Source organism: Schistocerca serialis, chromosome 4 (genome assembly GCF_023864345.2).
Source record: "Schistocerca serialis cubense isolate TAMUIC-IGC-003099 chromosome 4, iqSchSeri2.2, whole genome shotgun sequence".
In the NCBI taxonomy this organism is placed as follows: domain Eukaryota; kingdom Metazoa; phylum Arthropoda; class Insecta; order Orthoptera; family Acrididae; genus Schistocerca; species Schistocerca serialis.
In genome coordinates this window covers 266,238,114-266,260,505 of record NC_064641.1, presented here as the reverse complement: position 1 = coordinate 266,260,505, position 22,392 = coordinate 266,238,114, and the positions used below count along the sequence as shown (strand labels likewise).

General features: G+C 43.7%; 1 protein-coding gene across 1 annotated transcript in view; it reads left to right on the top strand.

Annotated features, from left to right (window-relative positions):
* Positions 1-22,126, top strand: part of LOC126474389 (uncharacterized) — a 55,171-nt gene extending 33,045 nt beyond the window's left edge. Inside the window, exons 3-4 of the mRNA XM_050101857.1 lie at positions 13,991-14,149; positions 21,899-22,126. Coding sequence (XP_049957814.1) covers positions 13,991-14,149; positions 21,899-22,126 — 387 coding nt within the window. The remainder of the gene's footprint in view (positions 1-13,990; positions 14,150-21,898) is intronic.
* Positions 22,127-22,392: the final 266 nt, after the last annotated feature.

Genomic DNA, 22,392 nt, shown 5'->3' with positions numbered 1-22,392 from the left:
GATGATTCTGCGATACATGGGAATGTGTCACCATTGAGTGACTGTAGGAGGATACAAAATGCATTCGAAAAATTTCCTATTGGTTATAATGAATGGTAGGAAAAGTAAGTTAATACTAATTAGCAGAGAAAACAAACCCATAATGTTCGAGTTTAGTATGGGTAATATTACTGCTTCACACAGTCACGTCGATTAAATAATTACCTAGGCTTCACATTGCAAAACAGTATGAAATGGAATGATCATATAAGGATTGTAGCGGGGAAGGCGAATGGTCGGCTTCAGTTTATTGGGAGAATTTTAGGAAAGTTTGGTTCATCTTTAAAGGAGACAATATGTAGGACATTACTGCTCCCCATTGTTGAGTGCTGTTTGAGTGTTTGGGATCCGCATCAGGTCGGATTAATGGAAGACATCCAAGCAATATAGAGGCAGGCTGCTAGAATTGATACCAGTAGGTTCCAACAACACGTAAGTATTACGGAGATGCTTCGGGAACTCAAATGGGCATCACTAGAGGAAAGCCGACGTTCTTCTCGAGGAACACTACTGGGAAAATCTAGACAATCGGCTTTGAGGCTGACTGCAGAACGATTCTACTATCGTCAAGACATATTCCGCGTAAGGGCCATGAAGATCAGATTAGAGACATTAGGACTCGTACAGAGGCATATGGATAGTCGTTTTTCTCTCTTTCTGCATGCGAGTGGAAATTGCGAGTGGAACTGGAAAGGAAATAACTATTAACGTTACAGAATATCCTCCGCCACGCTCCACACGGTGGCTTGTGGAGCGGATATGTAGATGCATATGAAGTAACTATATCTCAGACAAGTTGTAACACATGTCCTCATTTCCACTTCTTGAAAACAACTGAACGAATGTGCGGAGAGTCGCTGGGCGAGGTGTTTGTCGTCATCACTGCAAGGCCGCGAAAACCTGTCACATTTCCCGCGTGCCGGTCGGCCGCAAACAGCTGTGACTTTTGAATTGTTGTAACGTGCGGACATTCTGATTCGAGGTCGTGGACGGATCACAGTCAAACAACTCGCTGCTCAACTGGATGTCTCTGTTGACAGTCATGAAACTAGTTGTGGTACTCAGAGCTATTTGCCCCCTAAGTTCCTTGCTGCCTAACAGAAGACCATAAAGAGCAACGAAAGACCTTCTGTGCGGAACTGCATACGCGTTAAAGGCTTGTTGTATCAGTTGTTTGTCTAACATTTTCATGCGGGAGGGGTTCACAAAATTTCATTGAGCGTTCTTCCTCATGCACTTTACTGTCCATATCTCTCACCTTCCCACTTTCATCTGTTCGACCAAATGAAGGATAAACTACGCGGGAAGCAGAACGTGGAAGATGGGAGGTTATTGACGCAGCGACACGATGGCTTCGACGTCGACCAGTAGAATGGTACGATGCGGTCGTACAGGCGCTCCCAATAAGGTGGCGTAAGGCCGTCGCCCGGAACGGAGGTTAAGTTGAAAAATAGAGCTTTTTAGCCAAATGAGTGAGGAATAATATGGTATATTGGAATCCTGAATAATTCCAGCCTGCTTTCTTATTGCAAGCTCCTCGTATGTTTAATTCAGAAGCGCTCTACTATTGAAATTGCGACTGCAGAATCACTTGTGGAACCTATGCAATTTGAGATATCTTAGCTGCAGGGCACAAGTATGACGACGTGCCACTATGATACATTTATTTTACTTTTTAGTTAAGCATCTTGCCTTCCCATTTTTTTGTGTGCCGCCGAGACGAGAGTGAGAAAGAAGCTCGAGCCACATTAAGTCAACGCCTTACAGGCGATAATTAATGGTGGTCACCAAGACGGCAGCGACCGTTGGAAAAATGGCTCAGATGGCTCTGAGCACTATGGGACTTAACATCTATGGTCATCAGTCCGCTAGAACTTAGAACTACTTAAACCTAACTAAACTAAGCACATCACACAACACCCAGTCATCACGAGGTGCGACCGTCGGAGAAGATCGTATTTTGAAGGAGGATACCAGGAGTGTACAGATACAGTCCTGGGAGGTAGATGGTGTTTGGGAACACCAGGTAAAGCAACCTAACAAATTCGGAAAGTTCCGACAGAACTCGCAGGTAAGACAAATACAGCTTTATGCAGGAACCGGGGCAATATAAAATACTGCCACGTCTGTGGTTTCCTTGCTTGGAACGAGATTTCCAAGGATCACTCAGCGTTTGTGTCTGTCACCTCGGGAACAATCGTCAGCCGCCTTCGGCACAACATGGCGAGATGCTACGGCCTATAGACCAGGTGACGCGGCTTCGTCATCCATTGGTATTACTTATTGCAGGCATTTACCTCTCTCTCGCTAGTGCCAGCCTTACATCGGCTTCAATGATTACATTAACGTAACTTCTACTTTAATTTAAGCTTGGTAACACTAGTGCACTATCTCCTCCACATCTCCACATTACAGTGTTTAATACTGGATTTCTGTTGCTTTTTAAATCTTGAATGCGGACTATGACACAATTAAGGAGTCGCATTTGCCTTCTTTCCATAATTGTGACTGTGTTACTGCCCTTACTAATCACCCACGTCCCCATTATTCGTTTTCATTAATCTATGTGCAAAAAAAGTGCTTGATTCATTCATGCAAGTAGGATCGAGTGAGATGTTTCCAAGATCACGCGATATGAGAAACCTTTCGTTGGGTTTCGCTTGTTACGGGAAACAGCGGGTAGGTGAGATTTAACATCTCACAGCCTAGTCCTACGACAAATAACAACAAGTATTAATCAGGGACGTGCATTTCACCCATCTCCGCAAGCAGGTTTGGTTCTTTGTTTCGGTCGAGAAGTTCAGGTAGTATGATTCGAGCGCGCCGGCGTTAAGGAACTACTATAGAAGGAAGAAAAGCACTCATTGAAAACCTCTACGAAGGGGAGGACGTGTCTGATGATGTGATAGAAGAAGTAGTACGGATCGATATAAAAGGTTTCCATAAGTAAAGTTCCCGTTTCAATGAGCCATAGAAAGGGAACCAATGTTCAGACTGATGTCAAATTCCGATAGCGTATTATTGTCGCAGAAGCAAACGTTATAGACAAAAAAGTTTAACGAAATTTTGACTAATTGACGGCGCTTTAAGCTTCAGAATATTCACACCAACAGACGCGTGGCAAATGGCTATTTTCATCCGAGACGCCGAAAATAACTGTCTCCTAGAAGGATCGCTCGCTGCCAGTAAAACTCTTTTACTTCTATGTTGGCTGGACGCCAGTAGCCCTGTTGAAGTCCCGGACACTCAAGGGTATGAAAAAAGGCATTGGTCCGCTGTCTGTTAAGGGCCTGGAGAAAAAGATTACAAAGTTCGAGGAGACAGGGTCTTCTGAAGTACAGAGTGGCATAGAGAGGAAAGCAGTTGATCTCACATCTGTCGAAGATGAGACCACAGTATTGCAGAAGGGGTCAAGCGGTGGTGTGCAAATAATATTCAGTGCATCGGGAATGTTCCAAACACTATACATGTCTGCGAGCACGGTGCATGATATCTTAAGCATACAAAGACTGATGTTCAAGAGTTGCTTCCTGCTGACTTGCTCATCTTCCAACAAGACAAACTTTCGCTCTGGAAATTCTTGCTCGCATGGAAGTGGACAATGAATGACCATGAAACATTCTCTAGACAGATGAAGCCCATTTCCACCTCCAAGAACATGTCAGTTCTCAGAATTGCAGAATATGGGCAAGTAAAAATCCACCCGCTCATCAACTGGTAGCGCTTTATTCAGCAAGGTCATTGCATGGTGCGGGTGACATCGTTTTCTCTTGGAGCCGTATTTTTTCAGGAGTTGAGTCCTGCCGATCCTGTTGCCTTTACCGTCAATCGTAAACACTATGAAAGTCTTTTGCGCATGAATATCATTTCAACCCTTCAACAGCGCTGATGTTATGACGACGACGAACGAGTCGTCGCCAAAGTTGACTGGTGGCCAATGCTAAGTAGAAACACATAAACCACAGCAGGTTTGTCAGTAACGTCGATAAGGTACTGGCTGCATGGTTTGGATCTGCAACGACTAAAATAATTAGAAGTCGTTGGTAAAAACTAATATATATTGTGCATAACTGGTTGTACAGGATTCTTCTTGGCTGCATACATAGAATTATAAAACAGATAGCTATTGGGGCCACACTTAGGTCATACGTTACCAAGCGCCTTGTTAGAAGCTGCTTCCTATCAGCTGAAGGCTATGCTACTTTACTACTTGACGTCCCGAGCAAGGTGGACGAGAGCTCGCTAGAAACTTGATACAAGCCGCGGAGCGCCGCTAGGGGCGCTTGTCGCGACTCGTGGGTCCAGCGATACGAATACGGTCTGCGGTCAATAACTGCAACCCCCAGCAAGTATGGTATCGAACGTTGATACCACATTACTCCCCCGAAAATCTGCGAAAGGCCGTTGAATATGGCTTACAACCGCCGGGTGGACGACCCCATGTTGACGTAGTCGAAGAGGTGGGGAGCCTGACTGCAGGCGAGGCATGACTACCCGCGCCCTGCCATTCGGGGCGAGGGGAGACAGGAAACGCTAGGAAACCCACTCCAGGGCGCACGTCAATATAAGGTGTCTGCGATTCTCCAACTATGGGAGGAACCGAAGGGTCGACCTCCACCGGGTCGGGGCACACGACCGGCAAGAAAGACTGGAAACCAGGAAGCGCAGACTGTTCTACGGCGATGGGCGGAGTTGTAACCGGAATTTCACTGTGCACTATCACAGTTGAAGGCATCTGGTCTATATGGTCATCCGGTCGCCGCAGCGACTGAGCACTGAGGTTAATTCCGGCGCGAGACATGGCGTTATGTGGACATGTGTCCGGAAACGCTTAATTTCCATGTTAGAGCTCATTTTAGTTTCGTCAGTATGTACTGTACTTCCTCGATTCACCGCCAGTTGGCCCAATTGAAGGAAGGTAACGACTGGCCTCCATGGGTACACTTCTGCGAATGGTTCATCCAACAATGTGTCAATCCTCATTTCAGTGCAAAATGTTGTCTTTACGGATGAGGCCTCATTCCAACGTGATCAACATGTGTGGGCTGACGAGAATTCGCACGCAATTGTGCAATCACGTCATCAACACAGATTTTCTGTGAACGTTTGGGCAGGTATTGTTGGTGATGTCTTGATTCCACCTATGCTCAATGGAGCACGTTATCATGATTTCATACGGGCTACTCTACCTGTGCTGCTATAACATGTGCCTTTACAAGTACGACACAACATGTGGTTCATGCACGATGGAGCTCCTGCACATTTCAGTCGAAGTGATCGTACGCTTCTCAACAGCAGATTCGGTGACCGATGGATTGGTAGAGGTGGACCAATTCCATGGCCTCCACGCTCTCCTGACCTCAACCCTCTTGACTTTCATTTATGGGGGCATTTGAAAGCTCTTGTCTACGCAACCCCGGTACCAAATGTAGAGACTCTTCGTGCTCGTATTGTGGACGGCTGTGATACAATACGCCATTCTCCAGGGCTGCATCAGCGCATCAGGGATTCCATGCGACGGAGGGTGGATGCATGTATCCTCGCTAACGGAGGACATTTTGAACATTTCCTGTAACAAAGTGTTTGAAGTCACGCTGGTACGTTCTGTTGCTGTGTGTTTCCATTCCATGATTAATGTGATTTGAAGAGAAGTAATAAAATGAGCTCTAACATGGGAGGTAAGCGTTTCCGGACACATGTCCACATAACATATTTTCTTTCTTTGTGTGTGAGGAATGTTTCCTGAAAGTTTGGCCGTACCTTTTTGTAACACCCGGTAGACGCTCCAGTGTCCAACTGAAAAGGAATCGTATCATTCTGAATGTTCAAAAGTTTGTTCTGCCGTCGGCAAAAAATGTCATCCTGAGAAGCAATGTTCACTGGCAAATGTTGACGCACAGATCGTGCGTGGCGGGACTGCTTACGTTGGCGTTTACTGACATCACAAGCAAAATTGTCACACTCGGGCAATGTCACAGGTACTGGAGGCGAATTTACAGCATTTATTTTCAATGCTTGTGGCTCGTTGTGACAGGAAGTCTTATTTCGGAAACCGTTCCGGCGGAAGCTACTTTGTCCGGAAACGTGATACGAAGCGTCAAATTTTTGTCTTTTGAGGCACACTGCCTGGACAAGTCCCTTCTTGTTGCAAAAATGGCACGCGGCCTTGCGCGGTGGGCAGTTCTGGCGCGAGTGCTTTTAATTACATTGCGGGCATGAGTGTAAAGCAGGCGGCTTCTACCGGAGGCTAACAGCTGTGTATTTCCTGGAAGTGAATTGGGCAGGCCCGCGCCGAGCCGGTATAGCATCATGTGTGTGTGATGCGCGCGCAGACTTACTAACTTGACAGACAGCGGGAGGCGATTCAAAAGAATTTGCAGCAAAGTCCAAATTGTCCTGTCTGTCCAAAATGTCCATCACTTTCTCTAAAGTGGGGTTGGATAATTTAAGAATTTGCTCTCAGATGTGTGTGTCTGACACGTTTTGCGCAATAGCGTCACGTACCATTATGTCAGAATATGATATGCCACAAGAACATGAAAATTCACAGTCGCGAGTGAGGCCTTGCAAAGTGGCTACCCACTTTGGGTGGCGCAGCCGGGTATATAGTCTATAAAGCATATAGTCTATAAACACATATAAGCAGCTCTGCTTTCACTGCTCCGCTTTCCAAAAAATCTGTATCTTTACCCTCGTCGTCAATTATTACGATGACGACGAACGAGTCGTCGCCAATGTTGACTGGAGGCCAATGCTAAATAGATACAAATAAATCGCAGCAGGTTTGTCAGTAACGTCAGTAAGGTGCTGGCTGCATTGTCTGGATCTGCAACTACTAAAATAATTAGAAGTCGTTGGTAAAAAAGAATACATATTGTACTTAACTGGTTGTACAGGATTCTTCTTCGCTGCATACATATAATTATAAACAGATAGCTATTGAGGCCTCACTTATGCCATACATTACTAAGTGCCTCAATAGAGGTTGCTTCCTATCAGCTGAAGGCTATGCTACTTTACTGCTTGACGTCCCGAGCAAGGTGGATGAGAGCTCGCTAGAAACTCGATACAAGCTGCGGAGAGGGGCTAGCGGCGCTGGTCGCGACTCGCGGGTCCAACTATACTAATACGGACCGCGGTCGATAACTGCAACTGCATCGAGCGTCGATACCTCAGATGTGCGGATAGGATCACTTTCATGCGAGATGGCGCTCCTCCTCACATTGGACAGCCAGTGAACGGAAATGCTAGAATTATCAGCCGTCATTTGCATTCCCCTGCTCTGCCTTTCCCCACTCCCCCTCACGTTTTCCCAGCTCCCCCCCCCCCCCCATCTTATGAGTTCTCGTCCTCCGTCGGCTCCTTCCCCCCCTCCACCTCACTACCTCACTTCGTTTTTCCTCTCCTTCCCCCTTTTCTTTCCCATCTGTCCAGGTTCTCCCCATCTGCCCTCGGCTGTGGTGTGTCATATTTGTGCCAACTTTTTAGTGCAGCGTTGAAGTGAGTGTTCAGTGTTGTGCGTCTCTACAAAGTGTTGCGAACAGAAATCACGTTGTCGCTGGGTGTCATTTTTATATCTCTTGCGAACAGAAACCAGATTGTCCCCGTGTTTTTTAATTGTCTCTCTATTATTTTACCTGTCTGCTTCCTGTGTATTTTATTCGCATCGCCGCCCCTTTGTTTTATGTTTTGCCATTTTACCATTTAAGTACCGATTTTATCACCTGCTTTTATTATTCATTATCTTCATTTTAAAAAAAAAATCTGTAGGCTGAAGAACGGTGTACTAAGCTGCTGACTGCCCGCCCTTTCGGGGGGAATCGAGTCTCAATAAAGAAAAAAAAAATGCTCCAGTTACGAACGTAGCTGAATTGAAGGCAAGCACGGTGCAACGCACTCTAAACGTGACCCCTGAGACTCTACGATCTCTGGTGGAAAATGCTCTTTCTCGTTGCCAACGAAAGGTAGAAAACGGCGGACAGTATATTGAACACGCCTTGTGCCAGTCTCACGCCAACTACAAACGTAGTTATTTTGCTTTTTAAGCGGATTTTGGTCCGAGGACAATTAAAAACCTTTTTCCCATCAGTTGTGGTATGACATTGCCGTGATGGATGGACTTACATAATTAATAGTGCCACAACTGTTGACTGCCTACACTGCGCAGTCACGCAGATTGAGCAGAACGAATGGTATAATGTGCACCTCAGACCATAGATGTCCTATTGCGATTCATCTGTCATTTGCAGCAGATCCAATTTACGTTAGGACGCTTACACTTTTTCTCCTTGACGTTTCCCCTTGCGACAGAAATGTGCTGCCCAAATTTGATGTCATTCTGAGGAATGGTCTTCGGGGTTTTGAAAACTGAACTATAATCATGAACACTCTGTGGAATACATAGGGGATCCAGTGTTACAAAAAATGGTTCAAATGGCTCTGAGCACTATGGGACTCAACTGCTGAGGTCATCAGTCCCCTAGAACTTAGAACTACTTAAACCTTACTAACCTAAGGACAACACACACATCCATGCCCGAGGCAGGATTCGAACCTGCGACCGTAGCGGTCGCGCGGCTCCAGACTGTAGCGCCTTGAGCTTGATAACGGAAACAAGCCATAAGGAAAATCAAGACAGTTTCGTGGTGTTTGTCGAGCTACAAAAGGAGTTGGAGAACATGAAATTGTGCAAGACGGTTGAAATTCTCATGCAGGTGGAACGAAGCTATAGAAAAAGGCGGGTAATATACATTGGTCTGACAAACTTAAGAACGAGATAGGTAAAGTAACATATTACATCAATTAATCTGTGGAAATGTTTGAAAGCATTGGAGCATGTTTCCGGAGGTCTCCCAGTCGTGCACAGAAAGTCGGACGGCATATGGCGTGAGGTTAGTGTGATTACAACACCAAGTGGGCCAAGCCCCACAACTCGAGTTAGTTACAGGAATGAAAAAAGATAGTGTGTTTATAAGTCAATCAGTGAGCAGTTATGGAGTTCTGTGTTGTCCTTTATTGAAACATGGTCCGGAGACAACATTTGGATGACTTGGATGAGGGAATCATAGGAAAACTCGAAGAAGGACTAAGTATGACGAATGTAGCTCAGGAGTCCACTGTTGCTCACAGCCTGTCGACCACTGTGAACTACAGCAGCAGACGACCGCTACGTCGTGCAACAGACTAGAAGGGACCCGCATCAAACAGCGGTTGTATTTGCAGCCACATTTACCACGACTGAAAGGCACGCACTCTTACACTCAATAATGACACGGCGACTGTATGGGCGGTGGTCTCTTTGCCCGACGACCAGTAGATTGTGTTCCGTGGACATCCGCACATAGGCGGCAGCGTTTTCGGTGGTGCCAAGAGCATAGTGACTGGACCAACGAGGAATGGGTTGCGTGCTCTTCTCCGATGAGCAGTTCAGTCTGTGTAGTCATTCTGGACGTACCCTCACATGGTAAGAGGCGGGAACACGTAATGCACCGAGGAACATTACCGAATATGATACTTTTGGCAGGCCAGGTGATATGATGAGAGAGGAACAACGTTGTGTGGGCGTACTGACCTCCAGATCATTGGACGCAGTACACTCACCGGTCAACGTTACTGTGACACTGTTATCCTTTGCAATGTGCATGTTTTCGGGAGTGCATTCGGCCCTGACTCGTTTTTAATTATGGCAATGGACGACCGCTTCGAAAACCACAGGTAGCTGAGCCATTGCAAAGAGAGGATATCTGGCGAATAGACTGGCTTGCACGTTCCATGACTTAAATCCCATCGGGCACATGTGGGCTGCACTGTAGAGACGTGTTTCAGTACTTCCACATCCACCAGCTACCATCCAGCAGTTGTCATTCGCGCTCCAAGAAGAATGGCGCTTCATACTACAATAACTCCTAATCAACTCCCAATCACGTTGCAGATGATAACACACCCTATTTATAACCATTCTCCGCCTTCATCTTTTGCAATGTCTAGCAGACTATTATAAATCTCGGTGACTTCAGTGTAAGTATCGTTATTGAATGCGTTATTTCAGTTCGTCTCATTGCTTATTTCTTTCAGTTTCCTTCTGTGCTATACAGCAGCAATTCCTTGCTTGTATAGTCAAATTATATCAAGTTGTGTTAATTGGCAGTAATGCACCACGCATAAGTTACATATGTCTTTACAATTTAACACTGGTGTGTAACATGCACAGGAACCGAGAGCGAAGGAAAAGAATGGATGACAAAGAACAATGTGCCCGGATTGAAAAAGTTGTAGGATAATGATGCAATCTTTCTATCCAGTATTCAATATAGACATCATAAAAGCATTGAGGGAAATAAAAGGAAGGTTCAAGAGCAGGATTAAGATCCACCGATGACATTTCTATCCTTAGCATAAATGAAGAAGAACTGCAAGAAGTGTTTAACGTTCCGACTTGTTTGAGTACAGAATAAGGATTTATGATATATACACTACTGGCCATTAAAATTACTACACCACGAAGATGACGTGCTACAAACGCGAAATTTAACCGACAGGAAGAAGATGCTGTGCTATGCAAATGATTAGCTTTTCAGGGCATTCACACAAGGTTGGCGCAGGTGGCGACACCTACACGTAATAGCATGAAGTAAGTTTCCAACCGATTTCTGAATACACAAACAGCAGTTGACCGGCGTTGCCTGGTGAAACGTTGTTCTGATGCCTCTTGTAAGGAGGACTTTGATAAAGGTCGGATTGTAGCCTATCACGATTGCGGTTTATCGTATCGCGACATTGCTGCTCGCGGTGGTCGAGCTCCAATCACTGTTAGCAGAATATGGAATCGGTGGGTTCAGGAGGGTAATACGGAACGCCGTGCTGGATCCTAAGGGCCTCGTATCTCTAGCAGTCGATATGACAGCCATCTTATCCGTATGGCTGTAACGGATCGTGCAGCCACGTCTCGATCCCTGAGTCAACAGATAAGGACGTTTGCAAGACAACAACCATCTGCACGAACAGTTTGACGATGTTTGCAGCAGCATGAACTATCAACTCGGAAACCACGGCTGCGGATACCATTGACGCTGCATCACAGACAGGAGCGCCTGCGATGGTGTACTCAACGACGAACCTGGGAGCACGAATGGCAAAACGTCATAGGATAAGGCACGACCGCATGTTGCAGGTCCTGTACAGGCTTTTCTGAATACTAAAAATGTTCGACTGCTGCCCTGGCTAGCGTATTCTCCAGATCTCTCACCAATTGAAAACGTCTAGTCAATGGTGGCCGAGCAACTGGCTCGTCACAATACGCTAGTCACTCCTCTTGATGAACTGTGGTATCGTGTTGAAGCTGCATGGGCAGCTGTACCTGTACACGCCATCCAAGCTCTGTTTGACTCAATGCCCAGGCGTATCAAGGCCGTTATTACGGCCAGAGGTGGATGTTCTGGGTACTGATTTCTCTGGATCTTTGCACCCAAATTGCGTGAAAATGTGATCACATGTCAGTTCTAGTATAATATATTTGTCCAATGAATACCCGTTTATCATTTGCATTTCTTCTTGGTGTAGCAATTTTAATGGCCAGTAGTATAAAATAATGACGCGAGTATTGAGTTGTAGCAGAAATAGCAACATAGCGTCCACATTTTTGACCACGATGCAAATGAAGTTAAAGAATATGTTACCTTGGAAGCAAAATAATACTTAAGAGACGAACAGGGAGGACATAAGAAGCAGACTAGTGGAGGCAGAGTGCAATTCTGGCCGAAAGGAGTCCATTGCTATCGAACATCGGCCTTAATTTGAGCAATAAATTTCTGAGAATGTATTTCTGGAGCACATTGTATGGAAATGAATCATTGACTGTGGAGAAACCAGTAGAGATTAGAATCAAAGCACTTGAGATATGGTGCTATAGGAGGGTGTTTAAAATTATGAGGAGTGATACGATAAAGAATGAAGTTGTCCTTGCACAACTGGCGAAGAACATATGAGAAACATTGACGAGAGGAGGGGGCAGGATGATAGCCATGTGTTAAGGCATCAGAGAATACCTTCAGTGGTGCTCGAAGGCAAAAACTATAGAGGAAACCAGAGATCGGAAGCTACCCAACAAGTAATTGAGGAAATTGAGTTGTGGTACTGTGAGATGAAGAGACTGGCGAAGGAGAGAAATTCGTGGCGGACCTAATCAAAGAAGTCGTCAGACCATTAAATCCTCTTCCCCTCCCCCCAACCCCAAAAAATACACTCTATCACTTCTTTGTCTTACTTGAACAGCTATTTGAGTGAAGTTCGTGTAATGTGAAGACATGTCATATAATAGTTTTTTTCTCTGTAGACCTCCTGTTAATAATCACTATCATAACTCTGTGTTAGTAACTCCCTTGTTCGTCGAGTTCATCCAGTTGAGTCCAACAAGGAGAAGGGTTTTCTGCACAGAATTTGTACAATGTTTCACCACCACTAGGTTTTAATAGTTTTTGTAGTCTTGAATATTCCATTTAGATTCTAATTTAAAAGATAAACGGTTGGACACTTACATCTGGGCGTTGACTTGTGATCAATTTCGTAGGGAGAAGTAGAAGAACCACAGTTTTTCCATGCTTCTCGTAAGTTAGTGTGCGTGGAATGATTGCCTTCCTGATCTCACCTGCCGGCCGGGATGGCCGAGCGGTTCTAGGCCCTACAGTCTGGAACCTCGCGACTGCTACGGTCGCAGGTTCGAATCCTGCCTCGGGCATGGATGTGTGTGTCGGTCGTCCTTAGGTTAGTTAGATTTAAGTAGTTCTAAGTTCTAGGGGACTGTCCCATAGTGCTCACAGCCATTTTTTGATCTCACCGAAGCAGTTATTTACGTGGTGAAAAACATCGTCCTTGGTTTCTACCGATATTTAATATACTGCATCATTAGCTTCAGTTTACTTGTGACTATTACTTTCGCTTTGATTTTCTCAAATGTATCACCCTATCATACGAAGGTCGTTCAGTAAGTAATGCCCCACAGTTTTTCCTCGGAACATATTTATTGTTAAGAGTCAGAATTCGGTGACAATACACATCAACGAGTCTTACCCATGTCCTATTTTTTACGTGGTCTACATCACGTTCTATGACCGTACGCCAACTTTGTGGAAGAGCATGTTTTCACTTCACGAGTGACACTCCCGTCATCTTCAAACTGACACAAAAGCCTCTCTGTCGCTCAAAACGCTTCAACAATTCAGATGAAATGGTCTTTCTTTGAGTCGTGTGGTCCGCTGTGAGCATTCGTGGAACCCAAGGAGAGCACAGCACCTCTTTGAATATCCGAGAGCCTCGATCATTGCAGACGCACTTCCAGTGCTGACGGACAAGTGTAGAGCCAATTGTCGACTTGTGATGAGTGAATAACGACATCTGCAAGTTTCAGCATGTCTGGAGCAGTGGCTGTGACAGGACGTCCCAGGCGCTGCTTACCATGGAGCTCTGTTTCTGCGTTTCCTGAGGCTGTAACTTTCTTTACCCATCGCCTAACTGTACTCGTATCAACTGTGGCATCGCCATACACTGCGCAAACACGTTTATGGATATTCACCACGGTTTCTTTTTCTGCATACAAGAATTCAATAACAGCACGCTGCTTGTAACGTGAGTCGTATGTAGACGCCATTTTGACGCTGTACTAAAAAGCTCTGCCATCTGCCAGAACAGTCCGAAACTTCACCTGTGCACAGAACAAGCATAAAATGTGAGGCACCAACAAGGACATTTGTCTACATATATATATCAATGGCTTTAAAAAAATTTGTGAGGCGTTACTTATTGAACAACCCTCGTATATTTCCCTATGGCATTTCCTTCATTTTTATTTAAACGTACGAAAAATCTATAGATGATGCTAAATCTCTTGTTCGTAGTCAGCGTCAAAAGCCTCTCTAAGGAATACGAACCAGTCTACAATTTGATTTGCGTGTTGCAGAGCTTCACGGACGCAGCAACTCAACCGCCAACCACCACGACTGGCGAAGTGCCGCAGTTTAACCGTACAGGCGTCGAACTGGATGTGAATGAGTATGTAACTGCAGTTATCTTCAACACCAGCAAGGACGCTGCCATGGTACTCAACATCACCTTTCTCGTAAGTCGCTAATGTCAAGAGACCTACTAGAGTTGTGAACAGTTTGCTCAGTTGATAGACAAATTTGTAATATTCGCGACCTCAAATGAAAATTATTGAAGCAACGTAGGTGCTCTTTCAGCGAAATATTGTTGGATGAATTTAGGAAAAGTGTTTAGTGTTTTACTGTAACAGCGCTGCAAAGAAGGGAGTTCCATTTTCGATTCTACACTCTCTCGCCACTGATTGGGTATTTGGGGAAAATTACAAATAATGCAAAGCTGCAAATCAGCTCGGTGCGTTTCAAGACTGATCCAGTGATAGCAGAACATTTTCCATGCGTAGCTTACCAATGTTAGTAGGGGCAACTAGCTGAGTATAGTGCCTGACTATTACACAAAACAAAGTATTTGCTAGTCTGGTAGTGAAATACTGAATCGTTACGATATTTTTGATGTACTACACTATAATTAACAATGTATTGATGAGGGAGAGGAACTATTTGCTGATATGACAGAATAAACTCGTTTCTGTTTGGGGGTCATATGGATCCAGTATTAATCTATTTGTGGCAGAGCTTTTGAGGACTTGCGATCAACAAGAGGAAAGGATATGTAATATTCCTACGGAATAACTGAAATCACTGGGGTAGGTAACAGCTAAACGATCACCAAATTTAATGTATAAAATTTATGAGATGGAGACATACCATCGTATTATCGCAATGTCATTATCCGTAAAGTCCCAAAGACAGATAAAAGCGAAAGCAACTCGTGTATTAAGTTTCTTGAATACAATACGAAACACCGGAAAATAAAATTATTTTCGTTTTTATAAGACGATCTGTTTGGCTTTACAGAAGATAAAGGCACCAATGAGGCGGTCTGACTTTGCGATTCATAATGGAAGCAAGAGATAACAAAAATTAAGACACTGTTACCGGATTTTGTGACGTGGAAAACTCGTCAATATGAGTTGTTACAACATCTTTGAAACCCTGAGAAAAATAGGCATAAGGTACAATGAAAATGCGGCAATATACGTTACGATAAGTTTCGAAAATGACGCTCTTATCCTCTGTGAAAGTGAGGGAGAATTATAGGACGTATCGACTTGAAAGAACTGTCTACTGAAAACAATATCGACTCAGAGTAAACGAAAGACAGACAAATGTGTCGAGATTGAGCAGAAATGAAATTGGTGTCAATCTAGTACCAAAATTAGAGATCATGCAGTAGACTACATTGTGCCCCAAGCCATTCTTTTATTCCAGTAATTTTACGAATATTCGGACTAGTTTTTAAAGACTGTGTCGGGTCAGCTATCAATCTCTGCAATTTTCTGCCAACCTTCTCCTCTTTCATAGCGCTGTTCACATCCACATGAAAAAATACAATATCCTCTTGATTTCTGTACGGGAACTACTTATATGTTGTGACAGCCAAGACATGACTCTTCTCCGAGATAAGACCGATGGTACGTGTATTCACGTCGATAACTCAGTGTCCTCAATGAAATGTCTCAAACAGCATCGAATATAGTGCATGAAGGTTTAAAACTCAATCCAAAGTACAGAGTCACAAGATATTTATTGAGTCGTGTACAGCGTCACAGATCTCACGAATAAAAAGGAAGTAAGCTGAAGAGAAGCTCATTGGAGAACATCCTTGGAACGAAGAAGGTCAGAAATATAAATCGACATTGTCCTTGCGAAGTGCCGGTGAAAAGAGTGGAAAGAATGAGGAAAGTTAAGATGAGACAAACCATCTGCGACTTACTGGGAAAGAATATGATGAAGTCTGTACTGGACAACGTGTGGCTCAGATAAAATATTTGGCTCAATATTGGCGTCCAGCTTGAGTCCCACGCGTCAGCTTTAACGCCCTGCAGTAGCTTGACAGCCAAATTTACCAGACATTGGCCAGTTATTGCTAATAATAAATAACATAAAATGCAGCTGGTTACATTAAATAAAACAATTGCTGTCAGGCGAAGTTACAATTAAATGAAATAGTCGACCAAGAAGTTCTTTAAAATAATTAAAGCTGGTGGTCCTACAAATGTTATTTAAATAATTAATAATAATGTAAGTGAAGCTTGCTATAGTGCATTAACATGAAAATTTATCAAATTCTCCAGTTCTACTGTTCACTGAGCTCAACTCGACCGCACACCTGAACTGCTGAATTTTAACCAAGTCCCACATCACAGGAATATTTTCAAAGTCCCGACAATTGCTGAAGATATTATTATTATCGTGTCAGAAACATATATAGGCGAACAGTTATATGTCATTCACTAAGCTTTGGCCACTTCCAGTCCATTTTCTGTCGCTTGATGGAGGCCTTCTGCAATACAGGAGGCTCGACACATTCGGCACTGAAGTGTGTGCTGGACAGTCTGGTCTTTTCCACAATCACACTTAATATTGTTTTCTGTACTGTAGTCCCATCTAGCCAGATTAATCCTTGATCTACCAATGCCTGATCTCATCCTATTCAAAGATTTCCAGGTCATGCATTCTACGTCCTGTCCTGGAGGCTGAATTTCAGAAATTCTTTTCCAACTACAGGGATGGGAAGTCTTATCCCTCCAAAGTTGCACCCTGACACTTTCAGCAGTTTTAGTAAGTACCTTTGATGTTCTAAGGAAACTCATCCTTGGCTTACACGTGATGGGTTTGTTCTTGTTCCACTTTCTTTCGTTCTTCATTCGCCGTAATTTTTCTTCGAATTGGAGGTGGTGTTATTTCTGCTATATAGTAAATCCATTCGACAGGAATAGATTTTAAACAAAGAGTAGATTTCAAACATCCTGCTATAATTCTGCAGGTGTTGTTGAGAGCTACATCTACCTTTTTGGCATGTGACGAATTATATCAAATAGGACAAGCGTACTCTACTGCAAAATACGCTAATGCACTTGCGAAGGTTTCAGGTTGACTACCCCACTGTGTTCCGCCAAATTTTCTTAACAGATTCTTCCTGATGGAAACTTTCAACTTGCAAATCAAGCAGTGTCTCTTGAAACCAAGAGAGCTGCCCACCGAGACTCCCTGGTATTTTAAAGTGCAGCAATGTTCTAACTCAATTCCTTACCATACTATAATCAATTTACGAGTAGCTGCCCTATTTCTCGAATGAAAGGCATACGCTAAAGTCTTTGAGGAGTTTGATTTAAGCTGATTTCTGCTATGGTATCTTGACAGATCTTCAAGGGCAGTCTTGAGGGCGTTCTCTATTGATTCAATGTCTGAGCTCGGAGTGAAAAGAGCAAGGTCACCAGCATACAAGAAACTCCTGGTGTTGGGGGCTATAGGTTATTGAATAGGATTGGAGCTAGCACGCTTCCTTGGGGAAGACCGTCTTCCTGTAGTCTCCATCGGTTGCGTTGCCTTGAAAGTCAACGAAGAACCTGCAGTTTTGTAGAAATGCTGCGGTGAACTTAGTTAGATTAAAATCCTTCGTCATATTGAAACGTTGAATAGTATTAGGTGGTGGTTGACAGTGTCATAGGCCGCTGATAAGTCGACAAATACCATCCCTGTTATCTTACGATCTTCAAACCCATCTTTTATGAACTGCGTAAGACTCATCAGTTGTCCTGTGAAGCTTTTACCTCGACAAAATCCAGTTTGCTCAGGTATCAGCAGGGGGTAAACTACAGGTAGGAGGCGATTTAAAATCATTCCTTTCAGCAGTCTGTATAGATGACAGAGTGATGAAACTTGTCTTTGACATCTACTCATGCAATTTTTAGAGTTGCAGAATTCATCTCTTTGTTGAAACTTCCTGGCAGATTAAAACTGTGTGCCGGACCGAGACTCGAACTCTGGACCTTGGCCTTTCGTGGGCAAGTGCTTTGCCCGCGAAAGGCAAAGGTCCTGACTTCGAGTCTCGGTCTGGCAAACAGTTTTAATCTGCCAGGAAGTTTCATATCAGCGCACTCTCCGCTGCAGAGTGAAAATTTCATTCTGGAAACATCCCCCAGGCAGTGGCTAAGCCATGTCTCCGCAATATCCTTTCTTTCAGGATTGCTAATTCTGCAATGTTCGCACGAGAGCTTCTGTAAAGTTTGGATGGTAGTAGACGGCGTACTGAAAGAAGTAAAACTGTGAGGACCGGCCTGAGTCGTGCTTGGGTAGCTCAGTTGGAGCCGGCACGGTAGCTCAGCGTGTTCGGTCAGAGGGTTAGCTACCCTCTGTAACAAAAAGACTGAGAAACCGGATCAACGAACAACCCGAACGAGTGTCATCGGACTTCCGCCACGAACTAATTCAACGAACAAAATAGAGCAAAATGAGATTTAAAAAAAAAGTTGGTAGAACACTTGCCCGCGAAACGCAAAGGTCCCGAGTTCGAGTCTCGGTAGGACACACAGTTTTAATCTGCCAGGAAGTTTCATATCAGCGCACACTTCACTGCAGAGTGAAAATCTCATTCTGGCATTTCTCTGTTGTTACGCAAAGTGATTTATTTTCTCTGCTCGTATATCATCTAAGTCAGCTGATTTTCCGTTCTGGCTTTTTTTAATAGCCGTATCTCATTCTTCCATGCTGAATGATGTAAGCAGATTGTTCTCGAATCGCTCTTCTCTTTGCAATTTTGGGTTTTTGGATTTGTGGGTTGCCTTCCAACTCAGCAGTAACTGATGTGGTATCTAGTGTGACCGCATGCTACTGTAGGTCAACTATCACTAGAAAACTGTTCTTACGACTCCATGAATGTAACTGCATCTTTACCTGCGTAATATGAACTCCCCCGTTTTATCTTCTGTTGGCTACCAGTTGGTCTCTGGACACTCCACAATCGCTGCTCAGAGCCAATAAGACGCTAGTCCACATGTAGGTCCACGCCAATGGGCTTCAGTCAGTCTCCCTTACAGCTTACATTCTTTCTTAAATCTGATGTTTAATAAACTGGAGTGATTAATAAAATGAAATGTTTCATACAATGGACCACCACGCTTTGCCTTATATTATTTACACTGATAAAAGTTCAGATCTTGCTGGTACAAAAGGTACCCCAGATAATACATTCAATAATTTCATTTAAGTAATTAGCAATGTACTTCTGCATAGTGCAGTATTAAAGAAATAATTTATAGCTAAAATGCGTTATTGATCGATGGTCATAGTATCATACTAGATTCACTGATTACGTTCATGTGGAGGGCATGATGATCTGACACTGGTATGCACTGAATCTATGTTATAAGATAAACTAGATTGAGTCTGGCTCCGTAGTGTACACAACTGATATGTGGAGTACTACGATCTGATACAGTGTCTGTCGAGATCGCGCATTGCGCTTACTTGTAATTAAAATGCACACTACTGGCCATTAAAATTGCTACACCAAGAAGAAATGCAGATGATAAACGGGAATTCATTGGACAAATATACTATACTAGAACGGACATGTGATTACATTTTCACGCAATTTGGGTGCATAGATCCTGAGAAATCAGTACCCAGAACAACCACCTCTGGCCGTAATAACGGGTCGTAACACTTCTGAAATGTAACGTCCACAGTTCAAAGTGCCGTCAATGCGAACAAGAGGTGACCGAGACGTGTAAACAATGGCACCCCATACCGTCACGCCCGGTGATACGCCAGTATGGCGATGACGAATACACGCTTCCAATGTGCGTTCACCGCGATGTCGCCAAATACGGATGCGACCATCATGATGCTGTAAACAGAACCGGGATTCATCCGAAAAAATGATGTTTTGCCATTCGTGCACCCAGGTTCGTCGTTGAGTACACCACCGCAGGCGCTCCTGTCTGTGATGCAGCGTCAAGGGTAACCGCAGCCATGGTCTCAGAGCGGATGGTCCATGATGCTGCAAACGTCGTCGAACTGATCGTGCTGCTGGTTGTTGTCTTGCAAACGTCCCCATCTGTTGACTCAAGGATCGAGGCGTGGCTGCACGATCCGTTACAGCCATGCGGATAAGATGCCTGTCATCTCGACTGCTAGTTATACGAGGCCGTTGGGATCCAGCACGGCGTTCCGTATTACCCTACTGAACCTACAGATTCGATATTCTGCTAACAGTCATTGGATCTCGACCAACGCGAGCAGCAATGTCGCGATACGATAAACCGCAATCGCAATAGGCTACAATCCGACCTTTATCAAAGTCGGAAACTTGATGGTACGCATTTCTCCTCCTTACACGAGGCATCACAACAACGTTTCACCAAGCAACGCCGGTCAACTGCTGTTTGTGTATGAGAAATCGGTTGGAAACTTTCCTCATGTCAGCACGCTGTAGGTGTCGCCACCGGCGTCAACCTTGTGTGAATGCTCTGAAAAGCTAATCGTTTGCATATCACAGCATCTTCTTCTTGTCGGTTAAATTTCGCGTCTGTAGCATGTTATCTTCGTGATGTAGGAATTTTAATGGCCATTAGTGTATATAATTCTCAGCTGAAATTCTTACATTCAAAAGTTTACTTGTGTATAATTAGAGAGGTCACAAATATCCGTATTTCAATGGAGGCAATGATTTTGGTATACTCAGATTAGTTCTATGAAGAAGAGTTGAATTTCTGTTGAGTCTTTAATACTTTTAAAAGCTAACTACTGAGATATTGAGCTCGCAAGAGGATTAGGCGTTGGTATTACACATTGCCTAACTGTAGGAGTAAGTTGTCCAGAAAAGGAGAAATGAAGGAAAAAAATATATAATGAGAAAGTGTTATGTAGAAATCTATTCGTTTTACTATCAATCTTTATTTGTTTACACTTTTTACGAAACCGCTATGCTGTGCTATCTAAGTAATCCTTGAATGTATAGAATGTATTACTTCTTAACTGGCTTTTTAATTAAATTTGTTTTAGCAATTCTTTAATCTTCTTTGGTAATTTATTGTACGGTTTTATTCCTTTTGAGTTTCATGTGTGTTCTTTCTTGGTATTCTTGGTATGTCGTAGGTCATTCTAGATGGGTTTAGTTCCGTGACGTCTCTATGTTACAATTCCGTCAGCTGAATGAAGTACCATATAGCTTGCAGGTAATCCGTGACTATGATGACACGTGAAGTCGTTGAACTCTTGAGATTACATCTAAATCTGACGTGTCAATAAATCCTTGAAATATTTATCCAAGAGTGAAGATCGGTTCTGACAACAGTGTTATTGTACGGAGGATTCAATATCATTAAATAATGCAATAAATGATCCAATGTGATATCTGTTACATAGTTCTATCAGTATTATTCTGTAGATATTCACGATATCAGATCTTTCTCTGAGTACTTACCATGTTCTGCCAGTCACGTGGGACGCACAGTAGTTCTAACGGCCTGCTCACAATTGTGGTTGTATTTGGTTTCTGTTTTAATTTGTTATACGCTTTTTGGCGTACTTCCTATGATCTGCCTTAATGGGTGTTGGTAATTGTTAGAGATCTAACCGACTGAAAGTCCTGTTCGCGTCCTGATAGTGGGGCAGAAGGAGCCGCATTTCGGCATATGGGGGATGATATTTACAGATGTAGTATTTGATTTAGAGCCAAGAGAAACCTTAAAAATAATCGTGGGATTGGAACTTGTTGTAAATTTCTTCTGGGACAACGCGTCCTAGAAATAAATAAGAGATCGTCACGCATCTTAGAGAATCCTTTCATGAGTGTAACACGGTAAAGTCGATGACTTCCTCGCTACGTTGTAACGTGGGTAGTTAACAGTAAATATACAGTAAATTTATACTCTGAGACAGGGCACCGTAGTAATAACAATGGTTGGTCATGCCCACAGAACACAGCAGAGCGCATACAGCAGCTGGTGGAGGCGGCGAAGCCGTTCATCGCGGCGAAGCTGGGTCTGGACATCAGCGCCTCCTCCTTCACCACGACTGAGCCCATCGAGTCGCTGGTACCCCGTGTGGGACCTCCGCTGGGCGGAGAGTCTGCAGGCATTTCTGCAACGTCGCCACAAGACAGCTCTGTTAACAGGACAGATCGCTCTGGGAAGCCGGCATTTTAGTACCACAGAGTTCGCACCTGAACACTTTTTTTTTTTTTTTTTTTTTTTTTTCAAGCACTCAAGCAAGTAACTGCAGTTTTTCTTAATTCTCTGTAATAGATGAAACTATCCATTCTCATACTAAATCATCTTCTTTCAAATACAAAGTTATTTATCACTGATTGTAAGACAGTAAGTGAGCAACTGGGACAGGAGAAGAGGTGGTCTTGTGGAAATTGAATTTCATACATTGTAAAACTGTATTGTCTCATTCTTTAATTTATACA